The sequence below is a fragment of the Podarcis muralis genome, chromosome 14 (assembly GCF_964188315.1).
Source record: "Podarcis muralis chromosome 14, rPodMur119.hap1.1, whole genome shotgun sequence".
NCBI lineage: Eukaryota > Metazoa > Chordata > Lepidosauria > Squamata > Lacertidae > Podarcis > Podarcis muralis.
In genome coordinates this window covers 46,068,597-46,084,307 of record NC_135668.1, presented here as the reverse complement: position 1 = coordinate 46,084,307, position 15,711 = coordinate 46,068,597, and the positions used below count along the sequence as shown (strand labels likewise).

Here is a 15,711-nt window from a genome sequence, read left to right as displayed (position 1 = left end):
TCCTGCTATGAATATAGTTAAGAACTTCTTGTTGTTGGTCTTCGTGTTTTCAGGAGGGCTAGTATGGCGCCACTGACTTGATATCCAATACTAGTCCTACTCAAGAGTGGACCCACTGAAATTGGACTCTAACAGGTCCAATAATTTCACTGGGTTCACTCCCAAGTAGAACAACCCCATCTCTTTCCTGGGGTAGTTTTCTGTCTGCAGATATGTTTTTATGGAGAGGGTTTCTCAGACCTAGACCACTGCCACAGTTTGAAGCAGTGCTGGCCCAATTCGAATAGACTAGGCAAAGAGTGGGGGACAGAGTTGGCTCCTTCGTTCCCACCAGTCCCAGCTTGCATGAGCCACAGTGGTTTCTGCAGGCCCATGTCCCGCCTCACTGAAGGTTTTGGAACTCATTCCTCAGCGCCAGCAGGGCAGGCCAGCCACAGCTGCTTCTACAGAAGACAAGGCACGGAAGGCGTTTTACGATAATTTAAACTTTATTCAGCCAAATATACAAGTTTTGCTTCCAATTTGCACCTGTTCCAACATGTTGCACAATCAAGAAAAGAGTTCTCTGGTTTTGCAGGGATGTGTTTTGTTTTCGCAGTTAAAATGTCACTATCAGAGGAGAAGGGAAGAAATTAAGGATGGCTTCTTTTTTAAAAAATACAAATAAAAATGGGGAGAGAGAAGGGTAGAAAGTGGAAATAAAAAGACCAAAACAGCCACACGGTCCAGATCCAAATGTGTTTTTATTTCTTTGCTGCTCCACATTCCAACCCCGCAGGCCGTTTTTCGGACGAGTGCCTATCGCAAACACGCACCCGCATTTCCAGCATTTTGGATTTGCGGCTGCATGCCAAGACTACCAATCCCACTCCCCTCTCTCTTTTGGCCTCGCTGAAGCCGTATCTTCCCCCGCCCCCTCCATTATCGCTCCAGCTTTTTCCTGCTCCCCCCTGGATAGGTAATCTTGAATTTGAAAGACAGCAAAATCGTTCGGTTTATAGCACCCCCTCCTGAAGCGGCTGTGCGGGAGAATCGCTGCCCCGGCGACTCCCGCGTTCAAAGGATTATAATAGCTTGCCCACCCACCCCACTGATTCCCACCCACCCCTCCCCACCATGGAATTCTGTGCCCAGATGAAGACGAACACGCTGCTGCCAAGTGTCTCTTAGGAGGGAAGAGGACGCCGGTTACGGCCGTGCTCTTCACGCTGCGGCGTCGCCCCCTCTGTGTGTGAAGCCTCAAAGAGTGCCCAGCAGGCGCCAGCCAGGCACAGTTCCTGGGAAGTTTCCCTCCTCTCTTGTGGCTGGCGCTTACTTGTTAAGGGACAGGGACTGCAGTCTTTTGCCTGCTGAGGATGCTTCGTCTTTAGCTGGTGGGTGAAAAAGACGGAGAGAGAGAAGCAGGTTTATAAAAGCTAACCAGGCATTGCCTCGCAGGGGCTTGGACCATGTGACCCCTTTGGGTCCCCTTTCTACAGTTCTGCATAAACCCTCCCTGCTCCTTTGGCCTAGAATCAGGTGCTGTTGAAACCTGCCAAACCGGCTACAACTCCTTCTCCTTGTCGCCCACCAAAAAACCTTCTCTCTCGCCTCCCCCCAAGCCTAGACTCTTTAAGGTGGCATTCCTTGAAGCCCCACTTCTTGGCTGCTTCCTTCACCTTACGGAAGCCATCAGTTTCCTCTCTTTGGGACTTCTCTCAAGCAGGATCCCGCTGCTGGCCAAGGCTTGGCTATTGGGTGGGAGGGAAGGCCAAGGGAAGGGGGCACCTAAAGGCAGGGGTCTCCAGAGAACGCTCATTCCAGAATTAGTCCCATCTTTCCCCCCCCAGTGTGTATTTCTTTTCTTTTTTGGTCTCTCTCTATGTGTGTTTTTGGAAAACAAATGTGGAATGGCAGCTGCGCTCCTCCCAGTGACCCACAGCTTCTTTACAACCACAGAGGCTTTGCGCTTGTCCGTAGTACTGTGTACAAGTGAGATATTGTGGAGAAAGTTGCGCCCATCTCAATGCTGGGGGTGGAATTAACAAAATATGGAAGCAGCACCAATGATCTTCAATAAAAAATAAATAAGATGGGGGTGTGTGGAAGCACAGAAATTGGGTCATTGAAGCGATTGGGGTGGGGGTGGGGGAGGAAAGCAGATCCATTAGTGAAGATATAAAACCCAGCAGTTACCCAGATGGACATTCCAGGGGAGTGTCAGGAGGCTGCTGAGTGATGCAAGGCCTTTTTAAAAAGTAGAAAACGGGACGGGGGGGGGGGAGGTTGCAATAGGGTTACGGATGCTCCCACAGCTGCAAAGAACAGGCCCACATTTCTGGAGGAGCAGGAAAAAATAGGAAGAAACCCTCACCACCTCATGAACTAGAGGTAAGGCAGACAACCTCAGCAGTCTTTACAGATTCCCGCCCCCCTTCCTCTGCTGCCCCAGACTGAGAAAGCTGGGGCAAAAAAAATACCAGGCCAGCACTGGTGATTAAAATACTACTTTCCCCTGCAACTAGCGATCAGGTCATGTCCAAGGGTCAGTAGTAATGAAGTAAGGAGATCCACTGAGACCAGCTTTCTTGGCTTTTGATCCCACACCCTGATCTGCAAGCTGAGAAACACTGCTTTTCGTCAAGCAGCCAACTAGATTACAGGGGATCCTGTTCAGCAAAGCTGGTCCCCCCCAAATACACAGCTTATTTCTGCTCAATACACGAGCATATGAAAAATGCCTCACGCCGAGACGGCCCATCAGGCTCTAATATTGTCCACTCTGGCGGGTAGCAGTTGTACAAGGCTCCAGGGCAGGGGCTAACCTGAAAGTTGAGGTTTGGGTGTATGCAAGGACTTTATGGCCCCCTCTTGAAGGAGGTGAGATGAAGAGGGTTAGTTGGGCCCAGAGTTGCTTCACACGAGAGTGGCTCAGACACAACTTCAAGTCTTAACATTTTACTCCCAACATAACAACAGCCCCCTCTGCAAAAGTAGTTCCTGTGCAATAATTTTGCAATGATTTTGTGTAAAATACTAATAGTTCACGATGCTTGACGTTTAAACGGCTCCTTCGGGACATGAAAAGAATGTCACTTCTCTGTAAACTTCACAGCCGCCTTCTACCTGGGCAGCAGGCTAGGAAAAGCCTGAAGCGAGGGAGCCATCACCGGTCAACGTAAATAGGGAGCTAGATGCCCAGTGGTTGGATCCCGCAAAAGGCAGCTCCCTAAGTTCCTGCCAGGAAGGGGCTCTATGTTAAAGAGGTGGTGGGTTACTTTTTGGGGTCTGTGGGCCTGATCCTAGATGGGCAGAGGCACTCACCTGTCAGTCACCTGATGGCAAAATGGCACCAGGAGAAGGCGGGACTTCAGAGCACAACACAGGGCATGCAAAGCTCTGTGCGCAGTGATTCAGAGGCCAGAGGCTTGGGCTGAGGGGAGGGAGAGCTGAGCTTTCTCTCCCTTGCCAGTGCACAATTGGGGGCACATTTTAAGGTCCACGTGGTGTACTGGCAGCTGCCTCTCTAGCAGGTGGGTGTGGTTGGGGAAACAGCCTTGAGGCAGCCAATTTGAACCCATGAGGTTTGGGGCATCTTCGGCTCAAAGTCTTCCTTACCTTTCCTTTCTTCCTCTTTCTTTTTGGCCGCCTCTTCCCTCTGTTTCCGGATGATGGCTAGTCGGGCGAGGTCTGCCTTGGCCTGCTCTGTCTTCCCGGCAAGGTGCATCTTCATGTACCTCTCTTTCGCCTTCTGTTTCTCAATCTCTTCTCTGTTTTGAGCAAAAGGGGGGGGGGGGGAAACAATCCAGCGAAGGAGGTTTTAATCAGAGTTCAGAAGGCACTCCTTCCCACATGGACAGCTTAAAGGAGGCGATGGAGGGCCAAAAGGAGACCTGTAAACCTGCCAGAGGAGGCTTTTGCCTGCACCCGGAATATCCCTAAAACAGTTAAACTTGAGGATGTGACAACGTCCCATCCGTTTGCATTATGCTGCTGCCATTATCAGAGGCCACCGGGTACCATTTGCTAGGAAGCCACCGCAAGAGAGAGGCACCTGCCTTTATGTCCTGCTGCTGGTCTTCCCGGAGGCATCTGGCTTGGCCCCTGGGAGATACAGGATGCTGCACTAAGTGGACCTTTGAAGCTCACCCAGCAGGGCTCTTATACTTTTGAATTGAATTTTATTATTTCGGTCCCAGACCAGTTCCAGCCCACATACAATATCAAGGAAGTCATAAAACACGATAGGGATACATTTGAATTTGCAATTAGCTGTAACAGGGACAATACAGATACAGCATCAGTTAAAAAATATATAAATTAAAACTTAGTCACTAACATATAACCTAAAATTATCATTTAAAACCTTAATCATGATGATAGCAAAGCTTGTTCCCTAAGTTTTATGGCAATCGCACAGAATTTGGCTACCCTTAACGTAATCTCAGGATCCTTGTCCTCTACCAGGGATTTTAGACATTGAAGTTTTGGATTCATTTGGAGATTTTTGCATAGCAGGGGTAATAAATACCGAGCATATATCCCCGTAGAAACGGCAGTGTAACAAGGCACGAGAGACAGTTTCTACCTCCATCAAGCCGCAGGGGCAGACTTGTTCCGCATATGGTTTACCCTCAAATCTGCCCTGCAATAAGGCAGATGGCAGCAGATGGCTTACACTTTTATGTCCCTCTACCTGCCCCACTTCCCCACCTGAATAGCATTCAGAGCAGAGACTACTCTGTGGATTTCAACACTAGATAGAGGGTACAGCTCCTCCTCTGCATGCAGAAATCACAGCTTCGGTCTCTTGTGTGCAGGTTGCCACAGACACCTTTGGTACCCCCAGCCCCTCTGCAATTGGCCTTGCTGCTTTTCCAAACCAAAATGAGTTGGAGGTGGGCATGGCGGGGTGGGACTATCCACAGCTGGAGAAAGGTTAATCCCACCTTCCCCGGCTGCCACCCTGCTTGCACGGAAATGAGGTTTGAAAGAAGCTTCAACGTAAAGAATCTTTCAAGCCTAATTGTGGTGCACATGGGGGGGGGGATTTGATGGGGGACACCAGTAATCCCCACCACCAATAAATGTCTCCCCGTGCCACACAATTATGCCTGAAAAAACTCTTCTATTGCCTCCCTTTTTGCAAGTGGGCTGGCCGTTTCTCTCCAGCTGCAGTTTCCAGGAAGATGTTTAAGCTACAAAAACCCAGATTTTTTAAAAGCCTAATTGCTGGGGGAGGAGGGCCAAGTATGCTGTAGAGTTTGCATCTGGGGTTGCAGGGCACTTGGGTAGGTGGGTACAGTGATACCTTGGGTTACAGACGCTTCAGGTTACAGACTCTGCTAACCCAGAAATAGTACCTCGGGTTAAGAACTTTGCTTCAGGATGAGAACAGAAATTGCGGGGCGGCGGCAGCAGGAGGCCCCATTAGCTAAAGTGGTGCTTCAGGTTACAAACAGTTTCAGGTTAAGAACGGACCTCTGGAACGAATTAAGTTCTTAACCCGAGGTACCACTGTAATTGCTGCCCATGATGGTTTCTCAGGTTTCCAGATGTGTCCACAGGGTTGGTGGATCACCCCCCCCCCCCCCGAGCAGCAGTTCTAGTAAAAGACCATCTCACTGCCTTAGACCTTGAAGAGCAGATCAGTCTGCAGACTTCTTTCTGCACGGGGAGGTGCTTGCCCTGGGAAGCCAGCGCCCCTGGGTTTTGCCCCCTGAAGAGCAAGTCAAATAATTGGGACAGCACCTAGTGCCTTAATCTTGCTCCCCAGTCTCTCCAGTGTCTTGTCTTTTGCAGGCCACTGTCTTCCCGACTCAGTTCCTCTCTGGCAGCCTCTGCTAAAACACAATTTATCCTCCCTTTGCTCAGGGACAGGCCCATTATTGCTCCTTGACAGTCTGCGGGTTCCCAAAATAGGGAGCAGGGAACCACAGGCTCCCAGACTCTACACACCTCGAGCAACACTTCTCGGAGAATCCCACACACCAGAGGGGAGGAAAACACCTTACCGTTCTCTCCGCGACAATTCCCTGGGGCTCTCCATATCTATCTGAGTTACTTTTTTGGCTGTCTGTGCAACGCGGTTGGGATTCTCTATGTCTATCATGCCTTCCACGCCTTTGTGCTTTGGCTGGAATGAAAGAAGAGGAGAGTGGAACGTGAACAGCGGCAACTTCAGGTAGGTGGAACAAGCAACATGTAAAAGCTTATGGCGGCTGATAAATAAATAAATAAATATAATAATAATAATAATAATAATAATAATAATAATAATAATAATAATAATAATATATTTATTCCCCGCCCATGTGGTTGGGTTTCCCCAGCCACTCTGGGCGGCTCCCAACAGAATATTAAAATACAAAGCTCTTTCACATCTGGTGGGTGGGCGTTCCACAGGACCGGTGCCACTACCAAGAAGGCCCTCGGCACTGGACCTGTGTCTGGGCAGAACGATGGGGGTGGAGATGCTTTGCCTAAGGGGTTGGACAATTTCTAAAATCTCTAAAAGCTGTTACACACTTTTGTTCGGGGTCCTCACCTCCTTGCAAAGCTGGGGAGGGGGGGCTGTTGCAACATGAAAATGAAGATCTCCCTTGCTTTGTTTTTACTAGTTCCTGCCTCCATCCATTCTTCTCTGACTGATCATGGACTTAGGGCAGTGGTTTTCAACTAGTGTGCTATGATACCCTGGGGCGCCTTGAATGATGGTCATGGGTGCCGTGGGCAACACTGGCCTCTGTCTGTCTGTCTGTCTGTCTGTCTGTCTGTCTGTCTGTCTGTCTTTCCTTCCCTCCCTCCTCCAAAGCTCTCTCACGTCTCTGCCTCCTGAAGGCTTGTGCAGCTCTTGTTGCAAAAGCCCTAGCCACAAGCTCCGTAGGAGAATGGTGCCTCTGGTGCTGGTCAGGGGGTGCTGGTTGCCAGGAGCTGATGTGGCCTCAGAGTAAGCAAGCAAGCAAGCAAGCAAGCAAGCAAGCAAGCAAGCAAGCAAGCAGGCCAGCCAGCTAGTCTGCCAGCCCTTGCTGTCGGGAATGGACAGACAAGTCCCAGGCCTCTGTGGGGCAGTGTGAGGAGGTACCTCTCTTTGGGGGGCAGCTGAGACCAGGGGCAACAGCATCGGCTGCCTGGAGGACTCCCAAGTAGAGGAGATAGGAGAGGAGGCTGAGGGAACACTCCACATGGGAGGGTGTTCGAAAAAGGGTGAGAGGCTGCAGGCAAGGGGCGACATAACTGGCTCCTGAGCCCCACAGGGGAGCCGCAGAAAGAATGCAGTTGGTCAAGGGAGCCGTGGACTCAAAAGGGTTGAAACCCTCTGACTTAGGGGATTCAGAGGCCCTTGGGGAGTTGGGATGCAAGCGCCAACCCATGTTTCCCCTACAACAGCCTTCTCAAAGTTTGCCCAAGCCCACTGCAGCAGATGGTTATCTGAACTAGGGTGGTGGGCTCTTCCCCAGTTGGTTGCTGGGTTCTCTCTGGAAAAAAACTACTCAGGGAATGGGACCTATCCCTTCCCTCTCTGCTGCCCCTGCTTCCTGCTATGTTATCAGTGCATCCCAAGAGATACAGGGGTGGGGGAACTCTTTCAGCCCAAATTCTCTCTTACGGGAATCTTCCAGGGGGCCGCATGCCAGCGGTTGGTGAGGGCCAGAAAAAAAGCAGGTGGGGAAATGGATGCGGTTTCTCAGCTTTGTACAGTAGGTCCTATTTCAGCAAAACACAAGTCATGAGTTTTCTATACACCTCTCCCTTTCTCTTGTTGCAGTTTGAGGGCATGTCCCAGGGTTGGCAAAGGGGAGGGGGCATGGCTTTGGGGGAGTCCTCAGGGCCACACAGAAATATCTAGAGGGCCACATTCAGCCCTGTAAGAGCTCGTCTGGAAGAAAACCAGCCCTCCAGGGTGAAGAACTTGGCAGCAATTAGCTGGATGAGAAATGACCTGAATTTCAAGGATTAACACGAACTGAGCATCCTTCCATGAAACACCTCGTTAGTACCTGGTAGTCTTCATCGTCCTCCTCCTCCTCTTCACTCTCGTCTGAATCTAGCGATTTCTCCTTCTTTTTGGGTTCTCCTGTTGCCCCATCGCCGCCTTCCTCTGCTTCCTCCTCCTCCTGTGGAAGCGAAAAGCATTATCAGTGCTGGGCGACCACAGAGTAGAAGTTACAGTGCGAGTAGGACTGCTCCTTGAACTGCTCTTCACCCATGAAGCTCACTGGATGATCTGGACCAACCACCTCCTCTAAACCTAACCTACCTGTCAGGGCTGTTGCGAGGATGAAACGGGGGGATCCATTTATGCTGCCCTTACAAAGGATAGTGGACTATAGATCTAATACGTCTATTATATTTTTTTACATCATGTTCTGTCCCAGAGGTATGGACATGTGCAAAGGAGGCCAGGCAAATGACGGAAGTGGCCCAGATTCATTGGATTCTGTAAGCAATAATTAAGCATTTGAGAGCTAGTGTGTTGTAGTAGTGAGAAATCTGGTCTGAGGAAACATCGGTTCAAATTCCCACTCAGCCACAAAGCTCACAGGGTGACCTAGAGACAGACACTCAATTCTAGTGTGCTGTACTGCTGCAAGGGGTTATTATAATGATGAACAAAGTACCTATCCTCAGCATCTCCTTGGAGTAAAGGTAAAGGTCAATGCTAATAAATACGTTGCAAGCCTTTGCCCAACGTTAAGGTCTTCTCTCTGTCAGGAGTGCGTGTGGGAGCCAGGCCCTGTGACCAGTAGGACTCTGCAGGACTGGGGCCTTCCTAAGTTTGTTCTGAAGAGGCAAGGTGCGGCTGCACAGGTGAGGCCGATTGGTAACTCACAGCACCTGGTGGCAAGATCCAGGAAGGGGGAAAAGGTCAGCATTTCCCTTAGGATCTTTGCCACAGCAACACATTCCCTGCCTTTCTGCGTTTGGCTCCTTGCTTCCTTGATCCTCAGACCCTTGACTTCCTGACTCCTGTTCCTGCTCCCACCTCGCCATCTTGCCCCCAGTCCCGATGTCTCCAGCCGGGACTTTGATCGCCCGTGAACCGGACCGTGACACTCTGAATATGTAAAATGTAGAATTCCTTTTTCTAAATCCCCTTTTTTGCAGATGGGAGGCTGAGAGAAGAACTCATGTGCCTGTGTCAAAGGAAAAGGTGAACCAGGTGTCTTCCCATCTCACAGTTCAACTCGTGCTTGCTATCGTTACCCCGGCTCTGTGAAAATGGCAGCAGACACACACACTTACCTTGGCCTTCTGTTTCTCTGCTTGGAGCTGAGCGTCAATCTCCTCGGGGCTTGTGTACTGCCGTGCCCGGCCTTTGTGGCCTCCTTTCCTACCTGCAAGGAAAGAGCCAGTTTAGGGATTTGAGACCTCCTGGTATAGGGCAGTATGCAAATTTAACATACAGCAAACAATAAAATAATAAATAATAAAACAACTTCAGACAGCCACTGTTGTCCTCGTCTCCTCGCTCTCGGCTTGTTGCAGTCAACCAAGCAAGACCAGACCAAAATGCCTAGGCAGTCCAGTGTCCTGCCCCTTCTGCCCAGTTGCAACCAAACAGGTAGACTCCAATTCTTCATCAGCACCAGCCAGCATGACTAATGGATGTGGATGATGGGAGTTGGAGTCCAGCAATGTTTGCCCAAGCCCACTGCAGCAGATGGTTATCTGAACTAGGGTGGTGGGTGATGATGATGATGATGATCATCATCATCATCATCGTACCCTGCCCATCTGACTGGGTGGCTTCCAACATATATAAAAACATGACTTCCTGTGGAGCATGAAGGATGAGGGAACCAGTGGTTCCTTCATTTAGCATCCAGGGGATAAAAACCACATACAACCACAGGTGGCAGCCTTCCTCAATCTGGTGCCCTCCAGATGTTGGACTGCAGCTCCCATCATCCCTGGCTATTGGCCATGTTGGCTGGGGCTGATGAAAGGACAGAGGCATGTACATATATATTCATAGTGACTGGTAACTTGGCAGAAGTCCTGCAATACAGTGGTACCTCTGGTCGCGAACGGGATCCATTCCAGAGCCCCGTTCGCAACCCGAAAGGAACATAACCTGCGTCTGCGCGGGTTGCAATTTGCCGCTTCTGTGCATAATGTCATTTTGCGTGTCTGCGCATGTGCGAGTGGCGAAACCTGGAAGTAACCCTTTCCGGTACTTCCGGGTCACCGCGGGACGCAACCTGAAAAAACGTATCATGAAGCAAACGTAACAAGAGGCATGACTGTACAAGGAAGGCTGGCTTGAGGGGAGAGAAAGCTCAAACCAAAGAATGGCTGGAGAACTTTTCAATTGGCAAGTCCCAGCATTCCTGGTTCTTTAAAACCTTCTGCCATCCCTCCAAACCTCGTCATTCTTCCCAGCAGGGAGTCAAAGGGGTCCTTTCCATCTCATCCTGGACATATCACCGCTCAAACCATTGCTCAGCATAGGATTCTAAACCTTGACAGCCTCCCACTTGGCTTGCCCACAGCCTTCCTGTAGGATTGGGAGTCACAGCATCCCTGTCTTCCCCTCACTGCCTGACTCATGCCCTGGGCTGCAGGCCAACTACAAATCCCACAGCTGTTCCATACAGTCAGGCTGCATGTGCAACGCCACCTTTAAAGCTGTGTCATACCACTTGGAACAGTCACAGCTTCCCCCAAAGAATCCTGGGAACTGTAGTTTGTTAAAGCTGCTGAGAGATGTTAGAAGACCTCTATTCCCTTCAGACAAAATACAGCTTCTGGGATGGTTTAACTGTCAATCCCTCTTCCCAGGGAATGCTGGGAACTGTAGCTCTGGAAGGAGAATAGGGGCCTCTTCCGATGTTGTTAGACTACTATTCCCGTCAGCCCAGCCAGCATGGCAGCAGCTGGATCCCAACAACATCTGGATGGTCACAAGTTCCCTGTGCCTGCTCTATATTATTTGTATATTACCGTATTTTTCGCTCTATAAGACGCACATAGTTTTTGGAGGAGGGAAACAAGAAAAAAAATATTCTGAATCTCAGAAGCCAGAACAGCAAGAGGGATCGCTGTTCTGGCTTCTGGGATAGCTGCACAGCCTGCATTCGCTCCAAAAGACGCACACACATTTCCCCTTACTTTTTAGGAGGGGAAAAAGTGAGTCCTATAGAGCAAAAAATACGGTATTTGATATTATTTGTATATTATTATTTGTAGACCCATATGAAACTGAGAATTCTAATGCAAGGTAGAATTCAAGATTGTGCTCATGTGAGCAAATCTGCCTACAACGGACAAACAGTGGGAACTGGATTTAAAACAAAAAAAGGGGGGGAAACAGGCTGCTTATGTGCCACATACTGAACAAGGATGAGCAGTCACTGTTTTCATTCCCTCATAGCTCAAAGCTGCTGTGTCAGTTGTGTTGCTCTATCATTCACTTACCGCATTTACAGGCAATGCCCCCCTTCACTTGAAGGTCTCAGGGCAGAAAGACACAAAGCCAAAACTAAAACAATTGCAAAGAGAGCTGAGAGGGGCGGGAGCAATACAAGGAGGTCAATCTAAAAATGTAAGGTTAGGGGAAATAAACACCTCCTCTCTGCCACTATCTTTTTTGTTTGGAGGTGGAGCTGTCCAGCCAGCATGGCCAGGAATGGAGAGAGATGCAGTCCTACAGCATCTGGAACCATGTTGACTATTCCTGACCCAGAGAAAGACATCTGTCGCGTTGGGTGAATCTTCATTAATTTAATTCCAACTGGCCACACAAAACCTCTTACTGCTAACTGGTTAACGCAAGCTAGTTTGTCTGTCACACAACCCTGACACTTAAGTTGCTTTTAAAAAAACCAAACAAACCAACCCACATTTGGGAGCTGCATCCTCCAACGCACATGGAAGTTGCTACCGCAAGATGCTATGTGGCTTTGAAAATGATCAAATGCAAAGAACTTGGGTCAACCAACAGTTCTTAGCTGAATAGATCCTCCATGTTCAGAAGCAATTTAACACAGAATACCAGGGAACCAGGAACAAACAAGAAGGGGGGGTGTTGCTTTCATGCCCTAGTGGTAAACTTCCACGGGGAGTCTGGAAAGTACCCTATGAAAAACAGAAGATTGGATAATTTGGACCTTTGTTCCGACCCAACAGAGCAATTCCTGAAACACTTCTGTTGTTTCAAATACGGATATCCAGCACCCCAGCCACAAATGCTCAGTGTTTGTAGCCTAGCCATCTCCCGCCTTGTCGTTTTTTGAACTATGCTTTGCTCTTGTACTATTGGCCAGATCTGCTGCACTGAGAGAGCACCGGGTACTGCAGCTTCCATTTCTTTCAGGATGTCATCATGCTTCAGTGGCAAACCTCATCGTGCCCCTTTTGTAGATCCAGCGAGGAAGAGTATCCAAGAGCCACCACTAGGAAACCCTGATTATGGAAAAGCTAGCATTCAGGAAAGACTTCCTGGCAGAATCACTTGGAAATAGTTCAAACTGGGTGTGGTGCAGCTTCAGGACTTGCTCGTTCTTCCTCTCCTGTCCATGCAAGCAACCAGTCATGCGCTGAATATGCAGCGGCAAGGCAGCCTCTCCACTGGGGGGGGGGGGGGAGAGAGAGGCAGCAACAAGCTCAGTCATGCCTCCATCTTCACTAAAAAAGGTCTGGTGAAAGCCAAGCTATCAGTTTCTTTTCTCTGTCTATTGCAGTCTCCTCCTCCTGGCTCTGTGCCACCGCTTCAGACGGGCAGAATTTTCAACTTCATATATATACACCCTCCCTTCTGAAGAATTAGGGACGCTGTCTTTTTTAACCAACCAATTTAGCTAAATGCACAATAGCCATGATAACCTTCATTCAGAAATGACGTACAATAAGCTCTGCATGAATTCACCGAAACTGACACACACACACACAAATTAGCATCAGCACTCATCAAAGCAAGATGACTGCTTCTGTTTCCTTCCTCAGCTGCTGCTGCTGCTGCTGGTAGTGGTTAAGAAGGAAATGCATGAACTGGTAGCCTCCAGTACAAAACAAGCCCCTAATCTAGCCAAGTGCCCACTGGATTCCCTTGTTCAATCTGTTCTTCTCCTGGGGAAAACAACACAGGCTTACTCAAAAGGTTGGGTTGGGGGACCTGTGGTTCTCCAGATGTCACTGGAGAACTCCCATCAATCCAGCCAACTTGGTCAATGGAAAGGGATGGTGGGAGTTGTAGTCTAAATAATGGAGGTCCCCCAGCTCTGTTGTAAGGACAAATCTATTATGTGCAGCCTGCTTTGAGCTCTTCTCAAAAGGACTATATTTATATACTGATTAGACTCAACCCCCTCAACCTCTCAGGGGCTCCTAGCTTGACCTCCACTCCTCTCTATAGGTGAGGACTTTCCAGAGGGTTTCCTTTTTTAAAAGTCTTGCTGTTAGCTTTTGGCCTGCAATTTCACACAGAGGCTTTTGGAAAGTGTTTATGGAGTATATTACACAAGGTTGCAGGTAAATGATCAGAAAAACTCGGAAGAGCAGCACTACTGGATCAAACACAGGAAGCTACCTTATACAGTGGTACCTCGGGTTAATTCGTTCTGTTCTTAATCTGAGGTACCACTTTAGCTAATGAGGCCTCCTGCTGCCGCCACGCGATTTCTGTTCTCATCCTGAAGCAAAGTTCTTAACCTGAGGTACTATTTCTGGGTTTGCGGAGTCTGTAACCTGAAGCGTCTGTAACCTGAAGCGTCTGTAACCTGAAGCGTCTGTAACCCAAGGTACCACTGTACCAAGTCAGACCACTGACCTCACTATTATCTACAATGACTGGGAGCAGGTCTCTAGGGTTGCAGACAGGGGGCTCTTAGATAGAAGGCCCTTCCATGAGAGAGGCCTGGAGGGCAGCAACACAATAACGGGCTTTTTCTGAGGTGGCTTCCCATTTGTAGAATGCTCTCCCCAGGAAAGCTCATCTGGCACCATCTTTATATATCTTTAGATGTCAGGCAGAAACTTTTTTAAAATAATTAAGCCTTTGGCCTTTAACTATCTGTGGCCTTTTAGAAGTGTGTGGGATGTTTTTTAATGTAACACAAACACACACAGTTTTAATGTATCTATGTGTGGTTTTGTTTGTTTGTTTGGCTGCAAGTTGCTTTGGGTTACCTTGGGCAAGATAAATTGACTAACAGATTTAATAAATACAACAACAACAAAACAACAACCACTTTGGGAGATGGCAGGGAGCAAGAAGAACAACAACTTTGGGAAATGCCAGAGATTGAAGCTGGAACATTCTGCGGTAAGGCTCAGTGAAAGCTGGTTCAGTGAAGTTTGGTCCTTTCTATAAGACATGAACAAAGAAAGCAGCCATGTACTGAGCCAGACTCAGCCTGAGCTCAGTGTTGCCTACACCAATATTCCCAGCCCTAACCTGAGAAATGAACCAGAGACCTTCTGTTTTCAAAGCAGGTGCTCTACTGCCAAGCCACAGTCCTTGCCCTTCAAGATCAAATTACCGTTTAATCTGGCACCCTACTGCTAACAGCACTGGTCAGGCAGGTGCCTTCTAGAAGGTCGTATAGAAAAGAACTGCCTTGATTCTCAACGTTTGAGATTTAGGAGAATATGTGATTTAATGGGAAAAGTTCAGGGGCAGTTCCACGCCCCCTTTCCCTTCTACTTGTGCAAACCAAGTGCCTGAATCAGCCCTCAGCCTCCTTCCCACGTGGAAGGCATATCAGAGTCTTTCCCCCCCTTTCTTTTTGTACGCATGCCCCCGCTTTGCCTGATGCAACTGCCTGATGCTCAAACCGCAGCGGGGAATCTAAGGCAGCCTGGTACCTTTTAGCTACTGTTAGGGAAGGTTTCCAGATGTCGTGATATGGTGAAAAGTTGCGGGGAAAGAGTATCATCAGGACAGAGCCCACTGAATGCATCCACCCCACCCCAACTTTCCTCTCCCCGTCGATTTCTTCCCGGCATTTCTAAGCTGCCTTTCACCGCAAGCCCCTTCGGGAGGCAGCTCACGTGGATCATCAAAAAAAGCACCGTGAGTCGTTAGGCTGACGATTAGAAAACAGCAGCGCAGACCGTTCAATAACAAAACACGTATTTTTTGTTTTTAGTTAAAAAAAAATACCCGGACCAGCGCCTTGTCCAAAAGCAGAACCAGAAGGGTTTCCAAGGCGCACGAACAAGCAGGCAAAGGAGCAGCTTGGAGGGAGGGAGAAAAGACGACCCCCGCCATCACCCTCACGACCCCCCCAAGAGGCGCCCCCTCCTCCACCTGTGCCTCCCCTCCCAGCACCTCCAGGTCCTAATAATAATAATAATAACAATTTTTTATTCATATCCCGCCCTCCCCAGCCGAAGCCGGGCTCAGGGCGACTAACAACAAGACGCCCAAACCCCTCAGAGGGTCCCCAGGGAGGGAGAACAAGAAACCCCAAGTCCCCCCCCCCTCCAGCCGGCCCAGAGGGGAGCCCAAAATGGCAGGGGGCTCCCCGCTCCCGCCTCCTCCTTCACCCCTCAGGGCCAGGCCACAAGGCCGCGGCCGGCCCCTGGGCCTCCCCTCCCGGCCGGGCTCACCTCCTTTGGGCATAGCGAGGACGATGGCGGCGGCTCCGGCTACAAGCGACTCTTTCCTCCCCCTCCTCACTTCGCCCCGAGCTTTTGCAGCGACCCGGAAGCGGAAGTGGAGCCGGCCCTGCGCTCCTCAAGTCTATGGTGCCCCCCCCCCTCTGATACACGTTTCGTGCGCGAGAC

The 15,711-nt window shown here is 49.5% G+C and overlaps 1 protein-coding gene and 1 long non-coding RNA gene across 2 annotated transcripts; both read right to left on the bottom strand.

The window, feature by feature from the left end:
* Nucleotides 1-724: 724 nt before the first annotated feature.
* PDAP1 (PDGFA associated protein 1) lies at nucleotides 725-15,690 on the bottom strand. The gene is made up of 6 exons (XM_028705457.2): nucleotides 15,535-15,690; nucleotides 9,226-9,317; nucleotides 7,980-8,096; nucleotides 5,994-6,115; nucleotides 3,598-3,749; nucleotides 725-1,370 (listed from the first exon to the last, which is right to left on the bottom strand). Exons 1-6 carry the CDS (start codon nucleotides 15,545-15,547, stop codon nucleotides 1,312-1,314), a joined length of 555 nt encoding a protein of 184 aa, XP_028561290.1. The 5' UTR covers nucleotides 15,548-15,690; the 3' UTR covers nucleotides 725-1,311.
* Nucleotides 11,934-15,527, bottom strand: LOC144325442 (uncharacterized). Its single transcript, XR_013390598.1, has 2 exons — nucleotides 13,717-15,527; nucleotides 11,934-13,684 (listed from the first exon to the last, which is right to left on the bottom strand). It is a non-coding gene; the product is annotated as an uncharacterized LOC144325442 (long non-coding RNA).
* Nucleotides 15,691-15,711: the final 21 nt, after the last annotated feature.

What these genes read in the sequence shown, in the direction of transcription:
- PDAP1 (XM_028705457.2), bottom strand. An exon ending in CAGAGAAACAGAAGGCCAAG is followed by an intron (nt 8,097 to 9,225) that starts GTAAGTGTGTGT and finishes TCGCTTCCACAG; the next exon opens with GAGGAGGAGGAAGCAGAGGA. An exon ending in AGGACGATGAAGACTACCAG is followed by an intron (nt 6,116 to 7,979) that starts GTACTAACGAGG and finishes CTTTCATTCCAG; the next exon opens with CCAAAGCACAAAGGCGTGGA.